Source organism: Oncorhynchus keta, chromosome 20 (genome assembly GCF_023373465.1).
Source record: "Oncorhynchus keta strain PuntledgeMale-10-30-2019 chromosome 20, Oket_V2, whole genome shotgun sequence".
NCBI classification, from domain to species: domain Eukaryota; kingdom Metazoa; phylum Chordata; class Actinopteri; order Salmoniformes; family Salmonidae; genus Oncorhynchus; species Oncorhynchus keta.
In genome coordinates, this window is record NC_068440.1 from 3,311,648 (window position 1) to 3,334,880 (window position 23,233).

The following is a 23,233-nucleotide window of genomic DNA, read 5'->3' on the forward strand; positions in this document are numbered from 1 at the left end:
GCTCCGGGCTTCTCGTTGGGAGTGTAGACTGCTTTGCGGGAGGCCGCTTTCTTCGTCTTCCACGGCTCGACGACATGCGACCATCGTTGATTGATCCTTCGACTCCGCTATTTAATGGGGAGCTCTGTGCAACACCGGGCAGTTGGATAACGACAAACGACAAGGTGGAGATGCATCCAACAAGCGCAAACATTCCACTCTTAGTTTTCTACAGTTTCTTTCGTAGGCTGGCGACCTGCGGTGATCAAGCCTATAATCCTAGGCAAGCAAACAATTGGCGCATTGGAACTCTAAGTGATCTGGTTTGTCCAGAACCATGAAACAGCCTCTGTTGTTCAGCAAAATAAGCATTTGCCAAAAATGTAGAGAGTGCATAGTGAGGTTGGAAGGGTTCAGGCAGCTCTGCCACACTCTCTCCATATTCATATTCCTCAACAGCTGTGTTATCACTTAAAAGCCTTTCCAATTACAACAACAAGACAAAAACTCCTTTGGATTCAGTCCAGACCTGCTAAATGATAAAATAAGCGCTCATTCTCTCGCTCCCTGTCTTTCTCCCTCTTAATCTCCACAAAGCACCTTGGAGGCCGCTCACCCAAATACATGCCAATGAAGGCGGAAGTGTCATTCAGAGATGCAGGTGTCACATTTGATAATAAACTTCTGGATGAAATATGTCTGGGCTAATGAGGCACAGGGCTATAGCCTGTCAGGGTTGGAACCATTGGCAGTGGGGATTGTTTGCGGGCTGATAACGTTCTGCATTGCGTCGACATTCCAAAATCCATCATTAATAAACAGAGCAGTCTCCATCATAGGGAGCGTCTGGATCTGTGTGTTAAGTGGAAGACATTGCTTTCCATTACGGAATGCTTGTGGGATGCAGGGTGGGAGGACTGGAGGAGGATAATGGGGTGTATAATCTGCTCATATTTATTTAGCTGTTCGTGAGGGTTTTATACTGTTTCCATAGAAGAACACAAGAAAGCTATGTAATTGTCATTTATTTAGCTAGTTTTGAAAATAAAATCAGGAATGAAGAACTTCTCAGTGGAGTGTTCTGACCAACTTTTAAAAGACCATCCAAAGGTCTACAAGAATTGTTCTGTCATTATTTGATACTCTCTACCATTATCAATTATACCCCCATTGAACTGATATGTGGATCTGGTGAATATGTTTCTCTGTTCACATTTTTAGGTTTTCCTAAATAATTTATCCTCTTAGATGTAAGGGACCTTCGTGGTTCTGGTACCGGTTCCGACCACAGACAAAGCACATGCCTGCAATTGTTACATCGTAGCGCAGCATGGTAGCACATTCCGAGATCAATTTATAGCCATTAATCTAAAATAATTTATATAGATTTTAAACAAAAAACGCTTTCTATTTCTCATAGACGGAGAAGTTTAATATAAGATGAACGAGCTCAGGAAGCCAAGCTCGAGCTTTGTAAAATGTTTACAGTGATGGTGACTGACCTTTTGATCAAGAAAGACCTTTAGAAAATAAGCACATTTTCTCTAAACATACAAATGTGTATTTTACAGTTATAAGGAAAGTGAAATCTTATAGTTAGTAGTTTTATAATGTGATTCGGAAAGCATATACTGTAAGTAATTTCAAGCCTAATTCATAGTTTTGTTGAATAGGAAATAAAATCATATAAAATATCATATTTGAATATTTCTACCATATTTATACTGTGCACTTGAGCTTATGTCTTCAAAACTGACTAAACCTCAGAGTAATTTATAACTATTTTTACCAGAAAGGTGAGATTTGAACCTTTCTTTGAGTATGCGGCATTACTATTCTGAAAAGTTAATATATTCGAAAATGCAACTATTTCAAAGCTACAGTTCATAGTATAGAAGGAAATCATTCAATTGAAATGAATTCATTAGGCCCTAATCTATGGATTTCATATGACTCGGCAGGGACACAGCCATGGGTGGGCCTGAGAGGGCACAGGCCCCCCCATTTGGGAGCCAGGTCCACCCATTGGGGAGCCAGGCCCAGCCAATTAGAATCAGTTTTTCCCCACAAAAGGGCTTTATTACAGACATAAATACTCCTCAGCACCCCTCCTCAGACGATCCCATAGGTGAAGAAGCCGGATGTGGAGGTCCTGGACGTGGTTACACATGGTCTGCGGTTGTGAGGCCCATTGGTTGTACTGCCAAATTCTCTAAAACGAAGATGGAGGATGCTTATGGCAAAGAGATTAGCATTCAATTATCTGGCAACAGCTCTGTTGGACATTCCTGCAGTCAACATGCCAATTGCACGCTCCTTCAAAACTTGAGACATCTGTGGCATTGTGTTGTGTGACAAAACTGCACATTTTAGAGTGGGCTTTTATTGTCCATAGCACAAGGTGCACCTGTGTAATGATCATGTTTAATCATCTTCTTGATATGCCACACCTGTCAGGCGGATGGGTTATCTTGGCAAATGAGAAATGCTCACTAACAGGGATGTTAACAGACATTTTAGAGAAATAAGCTTTTTGTGGTGTATGGAACATTTATTGGGATCTTTTATTTTATTTTATTAAAAATGGGACCAACAGTTTACATATTGCATTTATATTTTTGTTCAGTATAGTTATTGTTTATGGCCCTCTCATGATAAATTGTTACTTTTGGTGATTACGTAGATGACATTTTGGATGACATTTAGTTACATCTGGTTTTAAAGGAACGTTCCACAGCATGTCTCCAAGACTTCACCACAAGTTGTTAATGGCCCTAGTTATCCAAATTGGCCAAGAAAAAACAAACAATCGCGCTAATAAACAATACAATTGTATTTTATCCAACCAGGAAGTCATTTGTTTGACTCATGATATTACTACAGCTTCGATGATGCCTGGAAGGCAGGTACGTGGAGGAGTGTCTAAACTAGATGTGTGTTAGATTGGCACTAGCTCTGAATAATACATTTTTAAAAACAGGCAGAACTCGAAGTGAATCTAGTAACGATACACAACCTCAATGCACACAACACTATATGAAAAGATGACGATATAAAAGCATTAGCTAGCAGTCGCAAAACACTTACTCTGGGATCATTTGAGTGATGAGGCGAAAGCAACCAACTGTAGACAAAAGTCGAGGAGTGACGTAGGGGGAGGTTAATCTGCGACAGCCGAAAGTCGGACACTGATGTGGTTTTCCAACAGCAGGGCTCACTGCAACATGGTAGTGTTGCCATTGTTTATAAAAGTTGTTCCTGATAATGTGGAAATAAACATGTCTCCAACCCCCATATCACACACTCACAAACTGGAAATGTGTGTGTACATCGTACACATGAATTGTGGCAAGTCTTTGGTCACATTCGCGTGTGGGGGGGGGGGACGATTGGTTGATAATAGTCTCCCACAATGCAGGTAATGGTTGCAGGATTAAGTTGGTGAAGAGCAACTGAAGAAACTTGCAGTCGATTGCAGTCCAAACTTTATGACCTTTGATCACATGATTTTTGTAAAGTTCATGCAGTCAACATGTAGGCACAAGTCGGACAATTGGGCATCAACTTGACAAAAGTGTTCTGCCCTCTGTCTCTGTAGTGATTACAGTCAGGGCGGATTCCACATAGTCAGTGTTTCACGAGCTTCCACAGCTTTGCAGCTGCTTGCTGTTCCGATATTGTATTCTGTGTATTCTGTTTGTATATTGTCTACTGCTGGCAGCACCTTCTCACTCAGTCAAATTCCGGTTATGTGTAAATGTACTTGGCGAATAAAGGTGATTCTGATTATTCAACAAAACTTGATAAAAGTTGTACTCGTCCAACTCTGCAAGGGGGTCATTGCTTGCAGCAGCCATTCTACTCATGACTTCTACTCATGGTTCTCTGACAGTAGTAACGAGAGAAGCTCGGGGTCACTGAGGGTCAAATCTGGAACATAACCATACATAACTTTTGCTCTACAGAACTCCTTTGGAAGCTGTTTTCACAGTCCTACATGTTTGTAATGTGATCTGGGAAATGATTTTGGGGTACAAAATGTCCAGAACGTTCCTTTAAAATCATGAGGAGAACTGTCCTCCTCTTCCTCCCTGGAGGAGCCTCCCTGTTACATTAATCCCACAAACCCATTACAATGCCGTAACTTTAAGACTTGGATAAACAAAGACCATCATTTAGATTGAGGTGGACATTTGTTGGCTCTGGGTCTTTGAGTCTGTTGGAAGAGAGGAAACAAAGACCAAAGGGAGGGGAAGTTTGTTGGCTCATGTACTGAGGCAATCGAGGAAGACAAGAGTTAGATGGAGACTAGGAGAGGACTGTCTGTCTGACTGGCACTTTGCAGGAGCTTAGCTCATCCAGCCAGTAAAGCAGCAGCAGACTGACAGCAGCTGGTTACCCACACCAATAACAGTCCGTCAAGAAACTCACTCAACTCGCACTCCCAAAATGAGAAAATTGGACACAGGTAGAATTTTTTTTACATATGCGTAAAGACCCTCAAAACTCACTGCACCCCCACCCCCCGGCCCCACCCATAAGTAGGACGGAAAATAAATATGAATATGAAATATGCATTACCCCTAAACAAGCATCCTGGCCCTGGGATTGTAGCGGATGTTCAGTCGCTTCGTGCTGCTGTCCTCTCCGCTGTCTGTTTGATCTAGTGCTCTGGCATTGCGATCAATGAGGACACAGGTGCAGGGCGCAGATGGCAGCGTGCTGATACCAGGAGGGGTGCGGGTTGGATGGAGGGGGAGTGGAGGGGGGTTCAGAGACCGTGCCAGGATGACAGAATGGTACCAGGGACGGGGGCCCTCCCCGTCCCTCCCCCTCCTCTGAAACATGCAGTCCCATCTTCACTAATGGAGGTTGTTGTTGTTTTGTTCTCAGTGCAAGCTTTTGATTTGTGGTTCAAGCTAAGGGAAACTGCACTCCGAAACGTAGTTTTAGTGTTCTGAGTTCCGATTTAATAGATCTTTGGACATAAAAGGTTTAGGCCTCCTGGGGAGCTAATCATAACAAAGTAGCAAGGGCAGCCTTTTACCACTGTAGTGTCCATTTAACGCTGGTTTAATAGTCCAAAACAAGCATTTCATTACACCTGCAATAACTCCCGAGTGGCGCAGCGGTCTAAGGTACTGCATTCTCAGTGCAAGAGGTGTCATTACAGTCCCTGGTTTGAATCCAGGCTGTATCACTTCCTGCTGTGATTGGGAGTGCCATAGGGTGGTGCACAATTGGCACAGCGTCGTCTGGGTTTGGCCGGGGTAGGCCGTCATTGTAAATAAATATTTTTTCTTCACTGACTTGCCTAGTTAAAATATAAAAAAATAACATCTGCTAAATATGTGTATGTGAGCAATAAAATGTGATTTGTAAAAAGTGACTGTTAAAGCGTAACTGTCAAAGGTATGGTATGTTAGGCTACCCCCCTCTGTATGCTATGGTATGTCTAATGTCATGTGAATCTCTGTGTAATCTGGATTCCCTGACTGAGAATGCAATTGATTCTGGTATATGAGCAAGAAAAATGTTAATTAGAGACAAATCAAATTATAATAAAATGTTGAAATACTCTTAATTCCCATCTCATTGCTTGTTTATGACTTGTTTATGACGAAGTGCAGTGTGGTAACAGTAATCCATGGAGAGATCGCCACCTTGTGGAGAAGAGGTGTCACCTCTTGATCAACTGCTACAAGGGAAAGAAAGGAATGGCATTTTTATTGTATTTAACTAGGCAAGTCAGTTAAGAACAAATTCTCATTAACAAAGACGGCCTACACCGGCTAAACCCGGACAACGCGGGGCCAATTGTGCACCGCCCTATGGGACTCCCAATCACGGCTGGTTGTGATACAGGCCAATTTCATCCTTTACAAACCTTTGTTGCTGCTGTTGCTGCTTGGCTTTGAGAAGTGATTGGCAGAATTTTCTTTGAATTCTTACTTGTTACTATAAACAGTATATTTTTAAAATGTAGTACCTTGCTAAGAAATCACCTGCAATTATAATTTGAAGGTTATGTGAATCCACCACATTTACATGTAATGTTGAAATAGCAATTGTCTCAACATAAGGCTCTGGCTTTAGCTGAAGTCAATCATACTAGTTCCATTCACATGCGTATGATTGTTTTGTGTGTTTGCCGTGCACATCTTTAAATGGAGAGCAGAAGCATTGTCCAGCTGGTCTGTCAGTACCCTGTGTCTTTCTTCTAGTGTTTAGCTCCAACGTATCATGGTTAGCACGTTATCTCGGCAGCCAGACTTTTGTAAATAGTCATATTAAAAGATGGAGAGGCTGTCATTGGGAGAGAGATAAATGTTATCATGGCTCCAAAGCCCTCCTTTCTTGTTCTTCTGCCTAATTAGTTTGTTCTCTGGCCTCCTGTGGAATGTTCCATGCCAAGGCTTCTAGAATTAGATTTTCCGTGACTTTCATGTTAAAAGTGTTTTGTTCTAGGATGTAAACTCAGAATAAAAAGAAACGTCCTCTCATTGTCAACTGTGTTTATTTTCAGCAAACTTAACGTGTAAATATTTGTATGAACATAACAAGATCCACCAACTGAGCCATAAACTGAACTTCCATAGACATGTGACTAACAGAAATGGAATAATGTGTCCATGAACAAAGGCGGGGTCAAAATCAAAAGTAACAGTAACAGTCAGTATCTGGTGTGGCCACCAGCTGCATTAAGTACCGCAGTGCATCTCTTCCTCATCGACTGCACCAGATTTGCCAGTTCTTGCTGTGAGATATTACCCCACTCTTCCACCAAGGCACCTACAAGTTCCAAGACATTTCTGAGGGGAATGGCTCTAGCCCTCACCCTCCGATCCAACAGGTCCCAGACTTGCTCAATGGGATTGAGATCAGGGCTCTTCGCTGGCCATGGCAGTACACAGACATTCCTGTCTTGTAGGAAATCACCACAGAACGAGCAGTATGGCTGGTGGCATTGTCATGCTGGAGGGTCATGTCAGGATGAGCCTGCAGGAAGGCTACCACATGAGGGATGATGTCTTCCCTGTAACGCACAGCGTTGAGATTGCCCACACTGACAACAAGCTCAGTTCAATGATGCTGTGACATGCCACCCCAGACCATGACGGACCCTCTACCTCCAAATCGATCCCGCTCCAGAGTACAGGTCTCGGTGTAACGCTCATTCCTTCGATGATAAACGCAAATCACCCCTGGTGAGACAAAACCGAGACTCGTCAGTGAAGAGCACTTTTCGCCAGTCCTGTTTGGTCCAGCGAGAGTGGGTTTGTCCCCATAAGCAATGCTGTTGCCGGTGATGTCTGGTGAGGACCTGCCTTACACCAGGCCTACAAGCCCTCAGTCCAGCCTCTCTCAGCCTATTGCGGACAGTCTGAGCACTGATGGAGGGATTGTTTGTTCCTGGTGTAACTTGGGTAGTTGTTGTTGCCATCCTGTACCTGTCCCGCAGGTGTGATGTTCGGATGTACCGATCCTGTGCAGGTGTTATTACACATGGTCTGCCACTGTGAGGACGATCAGCTGTCCACCCTGTCTCCCTATAGCACTGTCTTAGGCATCTCACAGTACGGACATTGCAATTTATTGCCCTGGCCACATCTGCAGTCCTCATGACTCCTTGCAGCATGCCTAACCCACGTTCACGCAGATGAGCAGGGACCCTGGGCATCTTTCTTTTGGTGTTTTCCAGGGTCAGTAGAAAGGCCTCTTTAGTGTCCTAAGTTTTCATAACTGTGACCATAATTGCCTACCGTCTGTAAGCTGTTTGTGTCTTAACGACCGTTCCACAGGTGCCTGTTCATTTATATTGAATGCGGTGGACTACATGGGTTTTACTCATGTTTGACTTGCACAGAGAGAATTCCTTTATATAATGTTCAAGCTGGTCTATCTGAATTTGACCTATTAATCATGTAGCCTAGCCCTAAGAAATTGTACAGTGTGCGAGCTGAAGCAGAGAGCATACCATATACTTTACGATACAACATTGGAGTATTATTGCAGGCATAGTCTTTTTTTCTACAATACATCTTTTAACTGATATTCAGACATTATAAGTACACAGTTTCTACCTGATTACTACAAAGAAGAACACATTTTTTTTTTCTCAGGTGGACAACTTTGGTGCACTACAACCAAACCCATCATCGAAGGAGAGGAGCTAGCTGCGTTTGCTGTGGACTTCTACTCCCGTCTTCAGGCGGTCAACCAGGCAGCTCTCTCTGAGGGAATGTACCCGGCCAGATTGCTGGACTCCATCCAACTATTGCCCCAACAGGCAAACATGGCATCCATACTTCCCAACGCTATTGTCAATAGTAAGTACATCTAAGCCTAGGAGACTAGGGCCCATGCCAAATCTTTTCAGCCTCCTGAGGGGGAAAAGGCGTTGTTGTGCCCTCTTCACGACTGTGTTGATGTGTGTGCGTGTGTGGGTATGTGTCCATCCATGCATAGTTGTGTGTGTTTGTCTGTGTACGTAAGTTTGTATTTTTGTGTGTGTGCGTGTGAATGCGTGTGTGTTTGTCAATTAGCTATCTCAGCTTAGATTAGTCTGTTTGGCAAGTATAAGAGCCTACGGGTTCTCCTTGACCTTCAGTTTGTGTTAAAATTAAGTATTTACTCTTCATCCACATAGACAGCACCCCCATCAAATAACAGCCCATTTACGCTGATTGAGGTCTATTGGGTTCAGATCATCACTGTTTGACAGTCTATTCCAGCCCTGGTGAAAAATGTAAGTTAACTTTAAGCTAAAACGCTTTCCTCACCCATGAGACCGCACTGAGGCTTTTTAGAGAGTCGATTAAGTACAGTGAGATGTGATTCTAATGTCTATGTGTGTGTATTCATCATGATCGGTTGGATTTATAATGCTTTTCCAGTGCTCAATGCACTGTACATGGTAGGCCTAATGGGGTGAACCTCACCTCATCTCTGTATTCATCTCTGTCTTTCTGCAGAGGACATCTTCCCTTGTAAGGCGTGTGGGATATGGTACCGCAGTGAGAGGAACCTGCAGGCTCATCTGATGTACTATTGCAGTGGGAGACAGAGGGACTCAGACATGATGGCAGAGCAGTTAGACAGGAAGAGTGGTCCCCATCACATGCCCAACGTAGGCCCCGGCCCCTACCCACACTGCAATTTAACTGGATCAGTACAGCAGGCCTTGGAGATGCACTTAAACACCCACAATGGTAAGCTGAGAGGAGAATATGTTGACATTGTTAGATTCTAAGTTCTGGTACAAATCTAGTCGGATACCAAAAGTCAAACTAGATGTATTCAACACACTGGGCGTTGCAGCTACAAAAGCACTCATACAATTCACAGAATCATGTATTTATACCTTCCGATTAGGTGTCACATCCTTAGGAGTCACATCCTTGTATTTCTAGGATCAACAATCAATCTCTGTTGCAGTGCAAGAACTGTGTCTGTTCCTCCTATTTATTATTATTGACCTTTATTTCAACAGAGATCACATACAGGTGAAGTGGGAAGTTTACATACACTTAGGTTGGAGTCATGAAACTTGCTTTTCAACCACTTCACAAATGTCTTGTTAACAAACTATAGATTTTGAAAAGTCGGTTTGGACATCTACTTTGTGCATGACAAGTCATTTTTCCAACAATTGTTGACAGACAGATTATTTCAATTAGAATTCACTGTATCACAATTCCAGTGGGTCAGAAGTTTACATACACTAAGTTGACTGGGCCTTTAAACAAAGTCTTGCTCCAAAAGCTTCCGACTTACCTAACATAACTGTTAAGTTTAAAACTACAAGTTGGTTAACTTTGGAGACTCATTTTGTGTCTACAGAGCTAGGTAAATCGGCTTTTAATTTCTTTTGCACCCAATGTTTGGAATAATCTCAAATACTTTTTGATTGGAAGTCCCTAGGGCAATTCAGACAGCAGACGGAGGATTTTTATTTAAAAAAAAATGTTTTAACCTTTTATTTAACTAGGCAAGTCAGTTAAGAACAAGTTCTTAATTTCAATGACGGCCTAGGAACAGTGTTTTAACTGCCTGTTCAGGGGCAGAACGACAGATTTGTACCTTGTCAGCTCGGGGATTTGAACTTGCAACCTTTCAGTTACTAGTCCAACTATTTATGTTTATCTATACTTGCCTGTTGCATATGTTGTTCTTCCAAGATGGCGTTGCAGTCAGACGTCTTTGTCTTTTGTCCTGTCGTGTCCCTTGTATATATTTTCTACATTTTTTTCTTCGCATATATTTTTTAAAATATTTTCCTAAACCTCAACTTCTAAATACTCTCACCCAATGTGGCGTGGATGTAACAGTTTTCTGTATGGCAAAGAGAGTCGGACCAAAATGCGGCGTGGCTATTGAGATTCATGTTTAATATAAACTAAGTAAACACAAATCAATACAAAAAAACAATAAACGTAATGAAAACCGAAACAGCCTAAACTGGTGCAAACTAACACTAGACAGTTACAAGGACACAAAGGACAATCACCCACGACAAACTCAAAGAATATGGCTGCCTAAATATGGTTCCCAATCAGAGACAACGATAAACACCTGCCTCTGATTGAGAACCACTCCAGACAGCCATAGACTTTGCTAGATCACCCCACTAGCTACAATCCCAATACATACACACCAAAACCCCAAGACAAAACACACCACAAAACAAAAACCCCATGCCACACCCTGGCCTGACCCAATACATGAAGATAAACACAAAATACTTCGACCAGGGCGTGACAGTGGATCTGCTTTTTTCTAAAGTATTTCTGTTTAACTCCGAACTGGAATACCTCAACTGAAGCTATCCAGCTAACTACCTACCAGCTATCAGTTAGCAAACCATTGCTAGCGGTCATCAGCTAACCTTTAGCTCAGAAAGCTCTCGCCAGCTCGTACGCGTTTCAAATCAGAGCATTACCGGAACTATTTTTCTCTCCATATCCCCAAATTCCTACCATAAACCATAAACATTTTCATATGGATCTTCGCAACTAGCTAACCGCAATCCCGGGTGACCACTCCTGGCTAGCGTTTCCATCCCGGAGCAAGCACCAATTAGCCTGAAGCTAGCCCGGCCAGGGCTCCTGTGCTACTACCGAAGTCCACTCCTGGGCTACAATATCTGGACCCCTTCTACTGCCGGTACGGGGCACGAAACCCCACTGATCCTCTATGACTGGAATACCGACATCATCTGCTCGAGGATTCCAAAAGGCCCCTCAGGCGCAACGCCCGCTAAATGCCCATTCTGCTAATCTGCTAGCTACCTAGAGCTTCTTGGAACCCTACTAACTCCACGACTGGTCTATTGACGTCACCGCACGAAGAGGCAAAAACACTTACCCCCATCGCGACGTCCCCCAAAAGCTAACTTGTTAGCCCCGGTCTACTAACTGCTAGCTTGCCTGCCCCGGTCTGCTAACTGCTAGCCCCGGTCTGCTAACTGCTTGCTGGCTAACCCCGGTCTGCTAACTGCTTGCTTGTTAACCCGGTCTGCGAACTGCTAGCTTGTTTAGCCCCGGTCTGCTAACTGCTAGCTTGTTTTGCCCCGGCCTACTAACTGTTAGTGTGTTAGCATCGGCCTGCTAACTATCTAAATCGCCGTGTTCCCAGTCAGCCCAACCACTCACTGGACCCATATGTTTACTTGGCTACGCATGCCTCTCTCTAATATCAATAGTTAGTGATTACTGTCTTATTTCACTGTAGAGCCTCTAGCCCTGCTCAATATGTCTTAACAACCATGTTGTTCCACCTCCTACATATGCGATGACATCACCTGGTTTAAATGTCTCAAGAGACTATATCTCTCTCTTCATTACTCAATGCCTAGGTTTACCTCCAATATACTCACATCCTACCTTACCTTTGTCTGTACACTATGCCTTGAATCTATGCTATCGTGCCCAGAAACCTGCTCCTTCTACTCTGTTCCGAACGTGCTAGATGGCCAGTTCGTATAACATTTAGCCGTACCCTTATCCTACTTCTCCTCTGTTCCTCTGGTGATGTAGAGGTTAATCCAGGTCCTGCAGTGCCTAGCTTCACTCCCCAGGTGCTCTCATTTGTTGACTTTTGTAACCGTAAAAGCCTTGGTTTCATGCATGTTAACATTAGAAGCCTCCCTAAGTTTGTTTTGCTCACTGCTTTAGCACACTCTGCCAACCCGGATGTCTTAGTCGTGCCTGAATCCTGGTTTAGGAAAACCACCAAAAACCCTGAAATCTCCATCGCTAACTATAACATTTTCACCAAAATAGAACTGCCAAAGGGGGCGGTGTTGTAATCTACTGCAAAGATAGCCTGCAGAGTTCTGTCATATTATCCAAGTCTGTACCCAAACAATTCGAGCTTCTACTTCTAAAAATCCACCTTTCCAGAAACAAGTCTCTCGCTGTTGCCGCTTGCTATAGACCTCCCTCTGCCCTCAGCTGTGCCCTCGATACCATATGTGAATTGATTGCCCCCCATCTATCTTCTGAGCTTGTGCTACTAGGTGAACTAAACTGGGACATGCTTAACACCCCGGCCATCCTACAATCCAAGCTTGATGCCCTCAATCTCACACAAATGATCAAAGCGTCTGCTAAATGGCATATATATATCAATGAACCTACCAGGTACAACTCCAAATCCGTAAACACGGGCACCCTCATAGTTGTCATCCTAACTAACTCGCCCTCCAAATACACCTCTGCTGTTTTCAATCAAGATCTCAGCGATTACTGACTCATTGCCTGCATCCGTAATGGGTCTGCGACCAAACGATCACCACTCATCACTGTCAAACGCTCCCTGAAACACTTCTGCGAGCAGGCCTTTCTAATCGACCTGGCTGGGGTATCCTGAAATGACATTGACCTCATCCCGTCAGTAGAAGCCTGGCTATTCTTTAAAAGTGCCTTCCTCACCATCTTAAATAAGCATGCCCCATTCAAAAAATGTAGAACTAGGAATAGATAAAGTCTGTGGTTCACTCCAGACCTGTCTGCCCTTGACCAGCACAAAAACATCCTGTGGCGTTCTGCATTAGCATCGAATAGCCCCCGTGATATGCAACTTTTCAGGGAAGTTAGGAACAAATATACACAGGCAGTTAGGAAAGCTAAGGCTAGCTTTTTCAAACAGACATTTGCATCCTGTAGTACTAACTCAAAAAAGTTCTGGGACACTGTAAAGTCCATGGAGAATAAGAGCACCTCCTCCCAGCTGCCCACTGCTCTGAGGCTAGGAAACACTGTCACCACCGAAAAATCCACTATAATTGAGAATTTTAATAAGCATTTCTCTATGGCTGGCCATGCATTCCACCTTTCTGCCCCTTCCCCGTTCAACTTCCCGGCACCCTCCACAACAACCCGCCGAAGTCCCCACCATTTCTCCTTTACCGAAATCCAGATAGCTGATGTTTTGAAAGAGCTGCAAAATCTGGACTCCTACAAATCAGCCGGGCTAGACCCTCTATTTCTAAAATGATCTGCCGAAATTGTTGCAACCCCTATTACTAGCCTGTTCAACCTCTTCTTTCGTATCGTCTGAGATTGCCAAAGATTGGAAAGCTGCCGCGGTCATCCCTCTCTTCAAAGGGGGTGACACTCTAGACCCAAACTGCTACAGACCTATATCTATCCTACCCTGTCTTTCTAAGGTCTTCGAAAGCCAAGTTAACAGATAGATTACCGACCATTTCGAATCCCACCGTACCTTCTCCTCTATGCAATCTGGTTTCAGAGCTGGTCATGGGTGCATCTCAGCCACGCTCAAGGTCCTAAACGACATTGATATGAGACATTACTGTGCAGGCGTATTCATCGACCTGGCCAAGGCTTTCGACTCTGCCAATCACCACATTCTTATTGGCAGACTCGATAGCCTGGGTTTCTCAAATTATTGCCTCGCCTGGTTTAGCAACTACTTCTCTGAGTTCAGTGTGTCAAATTGGAGGGTCTGTTGTCCGGACCTCTGGCAGTCTCAATGGGGGTGCCACAGGGTTCAATCCTCGGACCGACTCTCTTCTCTGTATACATCAATGATGTTGCTCTTGCTGCTGGTGATTCTCTGATCCACCTCTATGCAGATGACACCATTCTGTATACTTCTGGCCCCTCTTTGGACACTGTGTTAGCTAACCTCCAGACGAGGTTCAATGCCATACAACTCTCCTTTCGTGGCCTCCAACTGCTCTTAAACACAAGTAAAACTAAATGCATGCTATTCAACCGATCACTGCCCGCACCTGCTCGCCCGTCCAGCATCACTACTCTGGATGGCTCTGACTTAGAATACATGGACAACTACAAATACCTATGTGTCTGGTTAGACTGTAAACTCTCCTTCCAGACTGACATCTCCAATTCAACATTAAATCTAGAATTGGCTTCCTATATCGCAACAAAGCATCCTTCACTCATGCTGCCAAACACACCCTTGTAAAACTGACCATCCTACCGATCCTCGACTTTGGTGATGTCATCTATAAAATAGCCTCCAACACTCAACAAACCGGATGCAGTCTATCACAGTGCCATCCATTTTGTCACCAAAGCCCCATACACTACCCACCATTGTGACCTGTACGCTCTCGTTGGTTGGCCCTCGCTTCATACTCGTCGCCAAACCCACTGGCTCCAGGTCATATGTAAGTCTCTGCTAGGTAAAGCCCCACCTTATCTCAGCTCACTGGTCACCATAGCAGCGCCCATAGCACGTTCTGTAGCAGGTATATTTCACTGGTCATCCCCAAAGCCAATACCTCCTTTGGTCGTCTTTCCTTCCAGTTCTCTGCTGCCAATGACTGCAACGAACTGCAAAAATCTCTGAAGCTGGAGAGTCATATCTCCCTCACTAGCTTTTAGCACCAGCTGTCAGAGCAGCTCACAGATCACTGCACCTGTACATAGCCCATCTGTAAACAGCCCATCTATCTACCTACCTCATCCCCATACAGTATCTTTTTATTTATCTTGCTCCTTTGCACCCCAGTATCTCTACTTGCACATTCATCTTCTGCACATCTACCATTCCAGTGTTTAATTGCTATATTGTAATTACTTCGCCATCATGGCCTATTTATTGCCTTAACTTACCTCATTTGCACTCACTGTATATATACTTTTTGTTTTCTGTTGTTCTACTGTATTATTGACTGTTTTGTTTATTCAATGTGTAACTCTGTGTTGTTGTATGTGTCGAATTACTATGCTTTATCTTGGCCAGGTCACAGTTGCAAATGAGAACTTGTTCTCAACTAGCCTACCTGGTTAAATAAAGGTGAAATATGCTTGTTTTTGTATTGTGCAGGGCTCATTTGTAAAATACAGTTGGAGATGGAAGTTTACATAAACCTTAGCCAAATCCATTTAAACTCAGTTTTTCACAATTCCTGACATTTATTCATAATAAAAATGCCCTGTCTTAGGTCAGTTAGGATCACCACTTAATTTTAAGAATGTGAAATGTCAGAATTTCAGCTTTTATTTCTTTCATCACATTCCCAGTGGGTCAGAAGTTTACATGCACTCAATTCGTATTTGGTAGCATTGCCTTTAAATTGTTTAACTTGGGTCAAACGTTTTGGGTAGCCTTCCACAAACTTCCCACAGTAAGTTGGGTGAATTGTGGCCCATTCCTCCAGACAGAGCTGGTGTAACTGAGTCAGGTTTGTAGGCCTCCTTGCTCGCAAACGCCTTTTCAGTTCTGCCCACATATTTTCTATAGGATTGAGGTCAGGGCTTTGTGATGGCTACTCCAGTACCTTGACTTTGTTTTCCTTAAGCCAGTTTGCCACAACTTTGGAATTATGCTTGGGGTCATTGTCCATTTGGAAGACCCATTTGCGACCAAGCTTTAACTTCCTGACTGATGTCTTGAGATGATGCTTCAATATATCCACATAATTTTCCTCCCTCATGCTGCCATCTATTTTGTGAAGTGCACCAGTCCCTCCTGCAGCAAAGAATCCCCACAGCATGATGCTGTCACCCCCATGCTTCACAGTTGGAATGTTATTCTTCTGCTTGCAAGCCTCCCTCTTTTTCCTCCAAATATAACGATGGTCATTATGGCCAAACAGTTCTATTTTTGTTTCATCAGACCAGAGGACATTTCTCCAAAAAGTACAGTCTTTGTCCCCATGTGCACTTGCAAAACGTAGTCTGGCTTTTTTATGGAGCAGTGGCTCCTTCCTTGCTGAGTGGCCTTTCAGGGTATGTCGATATAGGACTTGTTTTTCTGTGGATATAGATACGTTTGTACCTGTTTCCTCCAGCATCTTCACAAGGTCCTTTGCTGTTGTTCTGGGATTGATTTGCTTTTCGCACCAAAGTACATTAATCTCTAGGAGACAGAATGCGTCTCCTTCCTGAGCGGTATGATGGCTGCGTGATCTCATGGTGTTTATACTTGAGTACTTTTGTTTGTACAGATGAACGTGGTACCTTCAGGTGTTTGGAAATTGCTCCCAAGGATGAACCAGACTTGTGGAGGTCTTCAATTTGTTTTTCTGAGGTCTTGGCTGATTTCTTTAGATTTTCCCATGATGTCAAGCAAAGAGGCACTGAGTTTGAAAGGTAGGTCTTGAAATACATCCACAGGTACACCTGCAATTGACTCAAATTATGTCAATTAGCCTATCAGAAGCTTCTAAAGCCATGACATCATTTTCTGGAATTTTACAAGCTGTTTAAAGGCCCAGTCAACTTAGTGTATGTATACTTCTGACCCACTGGAATTGTGATATAGTGAAATAATCTGTCTGTAAACAATTGTTGGAAAAATTACTTGTGTCATGCACAAATTAGATGTCCTAACCGACTTGCCAAAACTATAGTTTGTTAACAAGAAATTTGTGGAGTGGTTGAAAAACAAGTTTTAATGACTCCAACCTAAGTGTATGTAAACTTTTGACTTCAACTGTATCCCAGCCGTCGGTAAATACACCCAAAATCAAAAATGTAATTCAACAAAATAGCCTCTAGCCTGTTTAACCGTAACTTTCTTCAACTAACAATTCCCTCTCAAACAAATATGTGCTGTTGGGTATACTCCTGTGTCCGAATTGCATTTACTTGGTAATAGACACGCTTCTAGTTAAAAATATTGAACCTTTTTTTTTATCTAGCCAAGTCAGTTGAGAACAAATTATTATTTACAATGACGGCCTACACCAGCCAAACCCGGACGAAGCTGGGCAAATTGTGCGCCGCCCTATGGGACTCCCAATCACGGCCGGATGTGATACAGCCTGGGGGACTGAGATGCAGTGCCTTAGACTGGTGCGCCACTCGGGAGCCCGAATACAAAGTGTTATGTTAGGGGTAAATCCAAGACAATACATCACAATGCCACTCTTCATATTTTCAAGCATGGTTGTGGCTGCATCATGCTATGGGTATGCTTGCCATCGGCAAGGACTAGGGATTTTGTTTTAGGGTAAAAAGAAACAGAATAGAGCACTCTACTTTCCAACAGACACTGGGAGACAAATTCACCTTTCAGCAGTACAGTAACCTAAAACTCAAGGCCAAATATACCCTGGAGTTGCTTACCAAGACAACATTGAATGTTCCTGAGTGGCCTAGATACAGTTTTAACTCAAACCGACTTGAATATCTATGGCAAGATTTGAAAATCGCTGTCTAGCAATGATGAACAATGAACATGACAGAGCTCAAATATTTTTTTAAACAATAACGTGCAAGAATTTTGTGTAGATTATTGACAAGAATGAAATACATTTTAATCCCACCTTGTAGCACAACAAAATGTGAAAAAAGTACATGAGTGGAACTTTCTGAAGGCACTAACAATCTAAAATGTCTTCTTCTCCTCAGGTGTTAAGATGGAGGAGGTGGTGTCCACTGGCAGCAGTAGTATGACATGCACAGTCTGTGACCACACAGCGGACTCCCTCACCAGCCTCCAACAGCACATTCTCTCCCACCTGTCTCAGACAAGCTACCGGTGCTCCCACTGCCACTTCAGCTTCACCTCCCTCAGGGAACTGGACAAACACCGGGAGAATCACGGACACAGCCACAGCCCACTCAGACAGCACGGTCCCAGGCAGGTTGAGACAGAGTACTCTCCCAGGGAGGGCAGCAGCGTGGAGAGGAGCCCCAAGCGGGCCATAGTGAAACAGGGGAAGGAGATCCTTCAGAGCCCAGTACTGGGTAGCATCCTTGACACCAGGACTAGTCCCAATGCAGAGCTGGAGAAGATGGAGACTTTCCCAGTGAAAGCTGACCCTAACTCAGGAAGCAGGTCTAGTTTCTCCTACACCAGTGTCAAATCGGAACCCAACAGCCCTCGCCAGGCATCCTCACCCATCCAGAACTACATGGGCCCCGCTGCTTTCCCAATGGGGCCATTCTTACCCCATTTCCCCTTCTCACAGGACATAACAGCTGCCCCCCAGGCCTCGGAGATCCTGGCTAAGATGTCCGAGCTGGTCCACCGTAGACTGAGGCATGGAGGTACTAACAACTACCTCCCTCATGTCATGTACAGCACCCTTGTCCCCAAAGGGGCCACGTGTTTCAAATGCAATATCACTTTCGGTAATTTGGACAACTACTTAGTTCATAAAAAGGACTACTGTAATAGCCGTTGGCAGCATGTGACCAAGCCACATGATTACGCCGGTGTCCTGGACAAAGTGGCTGACACAGGGAGCCCTAAAAGTGGGGATTTGGGTGGGTTGGGCAGCATGAACATGGGTCAGGGTCATCAATCTGACCACAACAGTCATCTCATGTCCCCCCGCCTGAACTTGTCAGGACTGGATGTTGGGGAAGGGAAGGCACAAGTACATGCTGAGCTCACTGGTAGCGTGAAGAACCCCTCCACCCCCACCAGTTCAGATGAGAACCCTTCTATACAGGGAGATGTGACAAGTCCCAAAACATCCCAAACGCCCGAGACAGACCCTAACAAGACAACGTGCGAGCCCTGTAAGATTACCTTTAGTCGTACCGAGACCTACATGGTTCACAAGCAGTATTACTGCGCCACGCGTCATGACCCACCCATGAAACGAGTGCATGGAAACAAACTGCCCGCGACCCAGAGAATGGTTCGTACGCGGAAACGGAGGAAGAACTTAGAAATTAGTGTTCCCAACCATGAACAACAGAGGCCTCCCGTGAGTCATCATCCACATTACTTTGGGATAGCATCCATTGAAGGACGAGGCATGTACCAAGACCCAGGGAAGATATATGGTGACCAGTTTCACCCCAGTTACAACTTGTTTCTTGGCATGGTTCCAAAGCATCCAGAGGCTAATCTCCCTGTCACTAAATCAGCTCTGATATCTAAGTGCAACACCATAGCTCAAGATGATCAGGACAGCCCTATTGATCTTAGTAAAAAGTGTTCATCATCAAGCCCTGGCAAATTATCTACCGCTCCTAAAAGACTCACGGACTATCACGAGTGCACAGAGTGCAAGATCAGCTTCAACAAAGTGGAAGACTACCTTGCGCACAAACTGAGCTCTTGCCCCATCACTGCTCCAGATCACAACATATCTGCGGTTGTAAAAAGAGAAGGGTTTAACAACCCAGTAGATGACAACGATACAAACCTGGAGAAATGTGTCACCAATGGAGCCAATAAGGTGTCTTTTCAAACAGGTAGCACTAAGGGGGATCAGCTCGCTGTCATCAAAGAGGAAAACAGGGACCAGTGTCTGTCCCAAGAATTTAGCCCTCCATTATTTAAGAAAATTCGACGTGATGAACAGATTTCACCCTTTTATGGAATCAAGCCTGCCGACTACACCACAGGTACAGTGGTGATGCAGAGAGAGCTCAGCGAGCAGAGACAGAGCCCCAATGAAGGGAGTGAGGTGGAAAAAGAACAGCCTATGCCTGATGGCTACCAGGAAACACCAGGTGTTTTGCCCCAAAATGGCTGCCAGGAGCCCGAGAGCACAGAGAACACACTCCAGGACAACAAGCTTGTTAATTCCTATCTCCCAGACAGCCAAGTATCATCCTTGTCAGATTCAGACAGTCCTGTCAGTGTCAACCCCAAGAACAGCCCTTCCTCATCCTCGTCCTCCCCAGCAGTATCTAAGACAGAGGAGGTCCTACCCTCCTGTGTGAGAAGCCTAAATGGCTCCATCCAGGCAACACAGGGTAACGTCAAATACTGCCACCCCTGTGACATTCAGTTCAACAACCTGTCCAACTTCATAACGCACAAGAAGTTCTACTGCTCGTCACACACGGCCGAGCATGTCCAATGAGTCCGGTCCGGTTGCCCAGTCTCTCCTCCTAAACCTGCCTCACACAGGGTAAATGCAGCACTGCTGGTGGACAATCAAGAGTAGCAGCTCCTTCAGTTTAATAATGCAAACATGTTTGTGGGACAAAATAAATGTCATCCTTTCCCTCCTATGTGATTTATTTATTTAATTTGAAAAATACTTCCACTGTTAAGATTTTTAATTGAAAAAAAGTTCTATTTAAAGCCTTGTGTCATACGCCCAGAGAATTTGACTTTTGAATGCCTATTTATATATTGATTATGAAGAGAGGTACAACAAAAACTATTTGGGTCTGAAAAGCCTCAAACCCTAGTCTATCTGTACAGATTATTTGAGTATGTTTACCGTCATGAAGTGATACAAAAATACTGTTTTTGAAATGATAGGACATGTTTGTTAATCTTATATTTCAGTGTAGAACTTTGTCATGTACTTCATCTGTAAATTGTAGCTTGTATATTCATTTTAAATGTCTGATTTTACTCTGATGCAAAACTTGTTTTTAAATGTCCCTCTGATTTTGTTCTCCTTTTATATCTCTATTAAAAAGTGAATTCACATTTTTATTTTGTCTGCTTTCATGAATTATTGATAACATGTTTGAGTATTGACCATGAAGGCTGGGTGATGTGATCATTCCAATGTCAAAAATACAGTACATTGTTCAAATGTGTTGCTATGCATGCCTGTGTTCGGAATGAAATTCCTCAATGTTTGATATTTTTACTTTACGTGTTGTGGAAATATTAATAAAAATCTCAGGCGCAATTTGCTTTGTGATGTCTGTCTATAGTACCTCCTACCTCAAATATGCATCCTCACAATACACACATGATATTACATCACCACCTAGTGGGTGTATATGGAATAGATATAAAAAATAATAATAATAATACTTGTTTTATCTGCATACCAAGGATACTCATGACTGAATTGGACATCACTTCTATGCGTGCTAATATCAACAGGGGGCTTTTGGCTATTTCAAAATGCTGAGTAATTTATGTTGAAGGAAATGGACAAATAAATTAAACAATGTTCTGCAGTCTGACCATTCCATTTGGCTTAGTAAGGGTTGAATGTCCTCAATGGTATTTGATACTTCACAGCCTCAGTCTACATTACAGTGCAGAATTCAAATTATATGACCTGAAATATCTAGCAAGAACACTCATTTAGTTTGTTTTTGCAACATGTCATGTACTACAAGATATGGGAGTTTTACAAACATGTCATTTACAGAAGCATTATAAAGTGTCATACAAAATGTATTACAAAGTCTTTCTTTCACCTGTCCATCTCCTCATTTGAAGTCCATGCTGTCACTGTCACTTGTCCACTCAAGCTCAACATTGTCATCTATCACCCACCGGGTGCCCTTGGAGAATCCCTCAATGAACCGGACATCTTGATAAGCTAATTTCCTGACGATGGCTCACTGCTCTTCTTACTAGGCGACTTTAACCGCCCAACGTTTGCCTTCAACTAATTTCTTTCCTCTCCTTGCCTTTTTTTGGCCTCACCCTTTCCCAATCCCCTCCAATTCACAAGGCAGGCAATATGCTTGATCTTTACTTGAGGTTGTTTGCCTACTAATTTCACTTCAACCCCCCTCTGATCACTACTTTGTTTCCTTTTCTGTCTCTCTTTCCTCCAACCCGAGCCACTCAGCCTCTTCCCAGACGGTCATGCGCTGTCACAATCTTCTCTCTCTCGACGACTGGTCCCAGGTTGACGACATCCGCTCCTCATTCACTCAGCCTATTAGGTCCACTGGTCCCACTCTCACAGAACTAACCTATGCCTGGACCTCTTTCTCCCCTCTCTCCAGATGAAATCCTGCAACTGGTGAGGTCTGGCGACCCGACAACCTGTCCACTCAACACCATCTCCTCCTCCCTACTCCAGACCATCTCTGGAGGCCTTCTCCCATTCCTCACTTCCCTCATCAACTCATCCCTGACCACTGGCTGCATCCTCTCTGACTTTAAAATGGCTCGAGTCGCTCGCCCCTCAAGAAACCAACACAACTTACTGTATCTGGACTTCAACAACTATAGACCTTTATCCCTTCTTTCTTTTCTTTCCAAAACAATTCAGAGTACTTTCTCTGATCACCTGAGGACTTATCTCTCTCAGAACAATCTTCTTGACCCTAACCAATCAGGCTTCAAGACGGGTCACTCAACCCAGACTGCTCTTCGCTGTGTCACGGAGGATCTTCTGGACCCCTAACCAGTCAGGCTTCAAGACGGGTCACTCAACCCAGACTGCTCTTCTCTGTGTCACGGAGGATCTTCTGGACCCCTAACCAGTCAGGCTTCAAGACGGGTCACTCAACCCAGACTGCTCTCCTCTGTGTCACGGAGGATCTTCTGGACCCCTAACCAGTCAGGCTTCAAGACGGGTCACTCAACCCAGACTGCTCTCCTCTGTGTCATGGAGGCTCTCTGCACTGTCAACGCTGACTCTCTCTCCTCTGTTCTCATCCTCCTAGATCTATCTGCTGCCTTCAACACTGTGAACCATCATATTCTCCTCTCCACTGTCTCAGGGCTGGGGGTTGCAGACTCTCCTCTCTGCCAAAGCTGACTCTCTCTCCTCTGTTCTCATCCTCCTAGATCTCTCTGCTGCCTTCGACAGCTTGAACCATCCGATCCTCCACTCCAACCTCTCAGGCCTGGGCGTCTCAGGCTCTGCACACTCTTGGATTGCATCCTACCTGGCAGGCGACGTGGAGAGGATCTGTGTCTGCACCACATACTCTCACTACTGGTGTCCTCCAGGGCTCGGTTCTTGGCCCTCTCCTCTTCTCTCTATACACCAAGACACTCCGCTCCATCATATCCTCATATCATTGCTATGCAAATGACAGTCAACTAGTTTTCTCCTTCCCCCCTTCTGACACCCAGGTGGCAACACACATCTCTGCGTTCCTGGCAGATATCTCATCTTGCA

At 44.1% G+C, this 23,233-nt stretch overlaps 1 protein-coding gene across 2 annotated transcripts in view; it reads left to right on the forward strand.

Moving 5' to 3' along the window:
* LOC118399161 (zinc finger protein ZFPM2-like) overlaps positions 1-20,835 on the forward strand; it is a 107,775-nt gene extending 86,940 nt beyond the window's left edge. For both annotated transcript variants that reach the window (XM_035794995.1, XM_035794996.2), the window contains 3 exons: positions 8,103-8,309; positions 8,955-9,191; positions 17,835-20,835. In XM_035794995.1, the coding sequence (XP_035650888.1) occupies positions 8,103-8,309; positions 8,955-9,191; positions 17,835-20,254 (2,864 nt within the window). In that variant the 3' untranslated portion in view covers positions 20,255-20,835. The remainder of the gene's footprint in view (positions 1-8,102; positions 8,310-8,954; positions 9,192-17,834) is intronic.
* Positions 20,836-23,233: the final 2,398 nt, after the last annotated feature.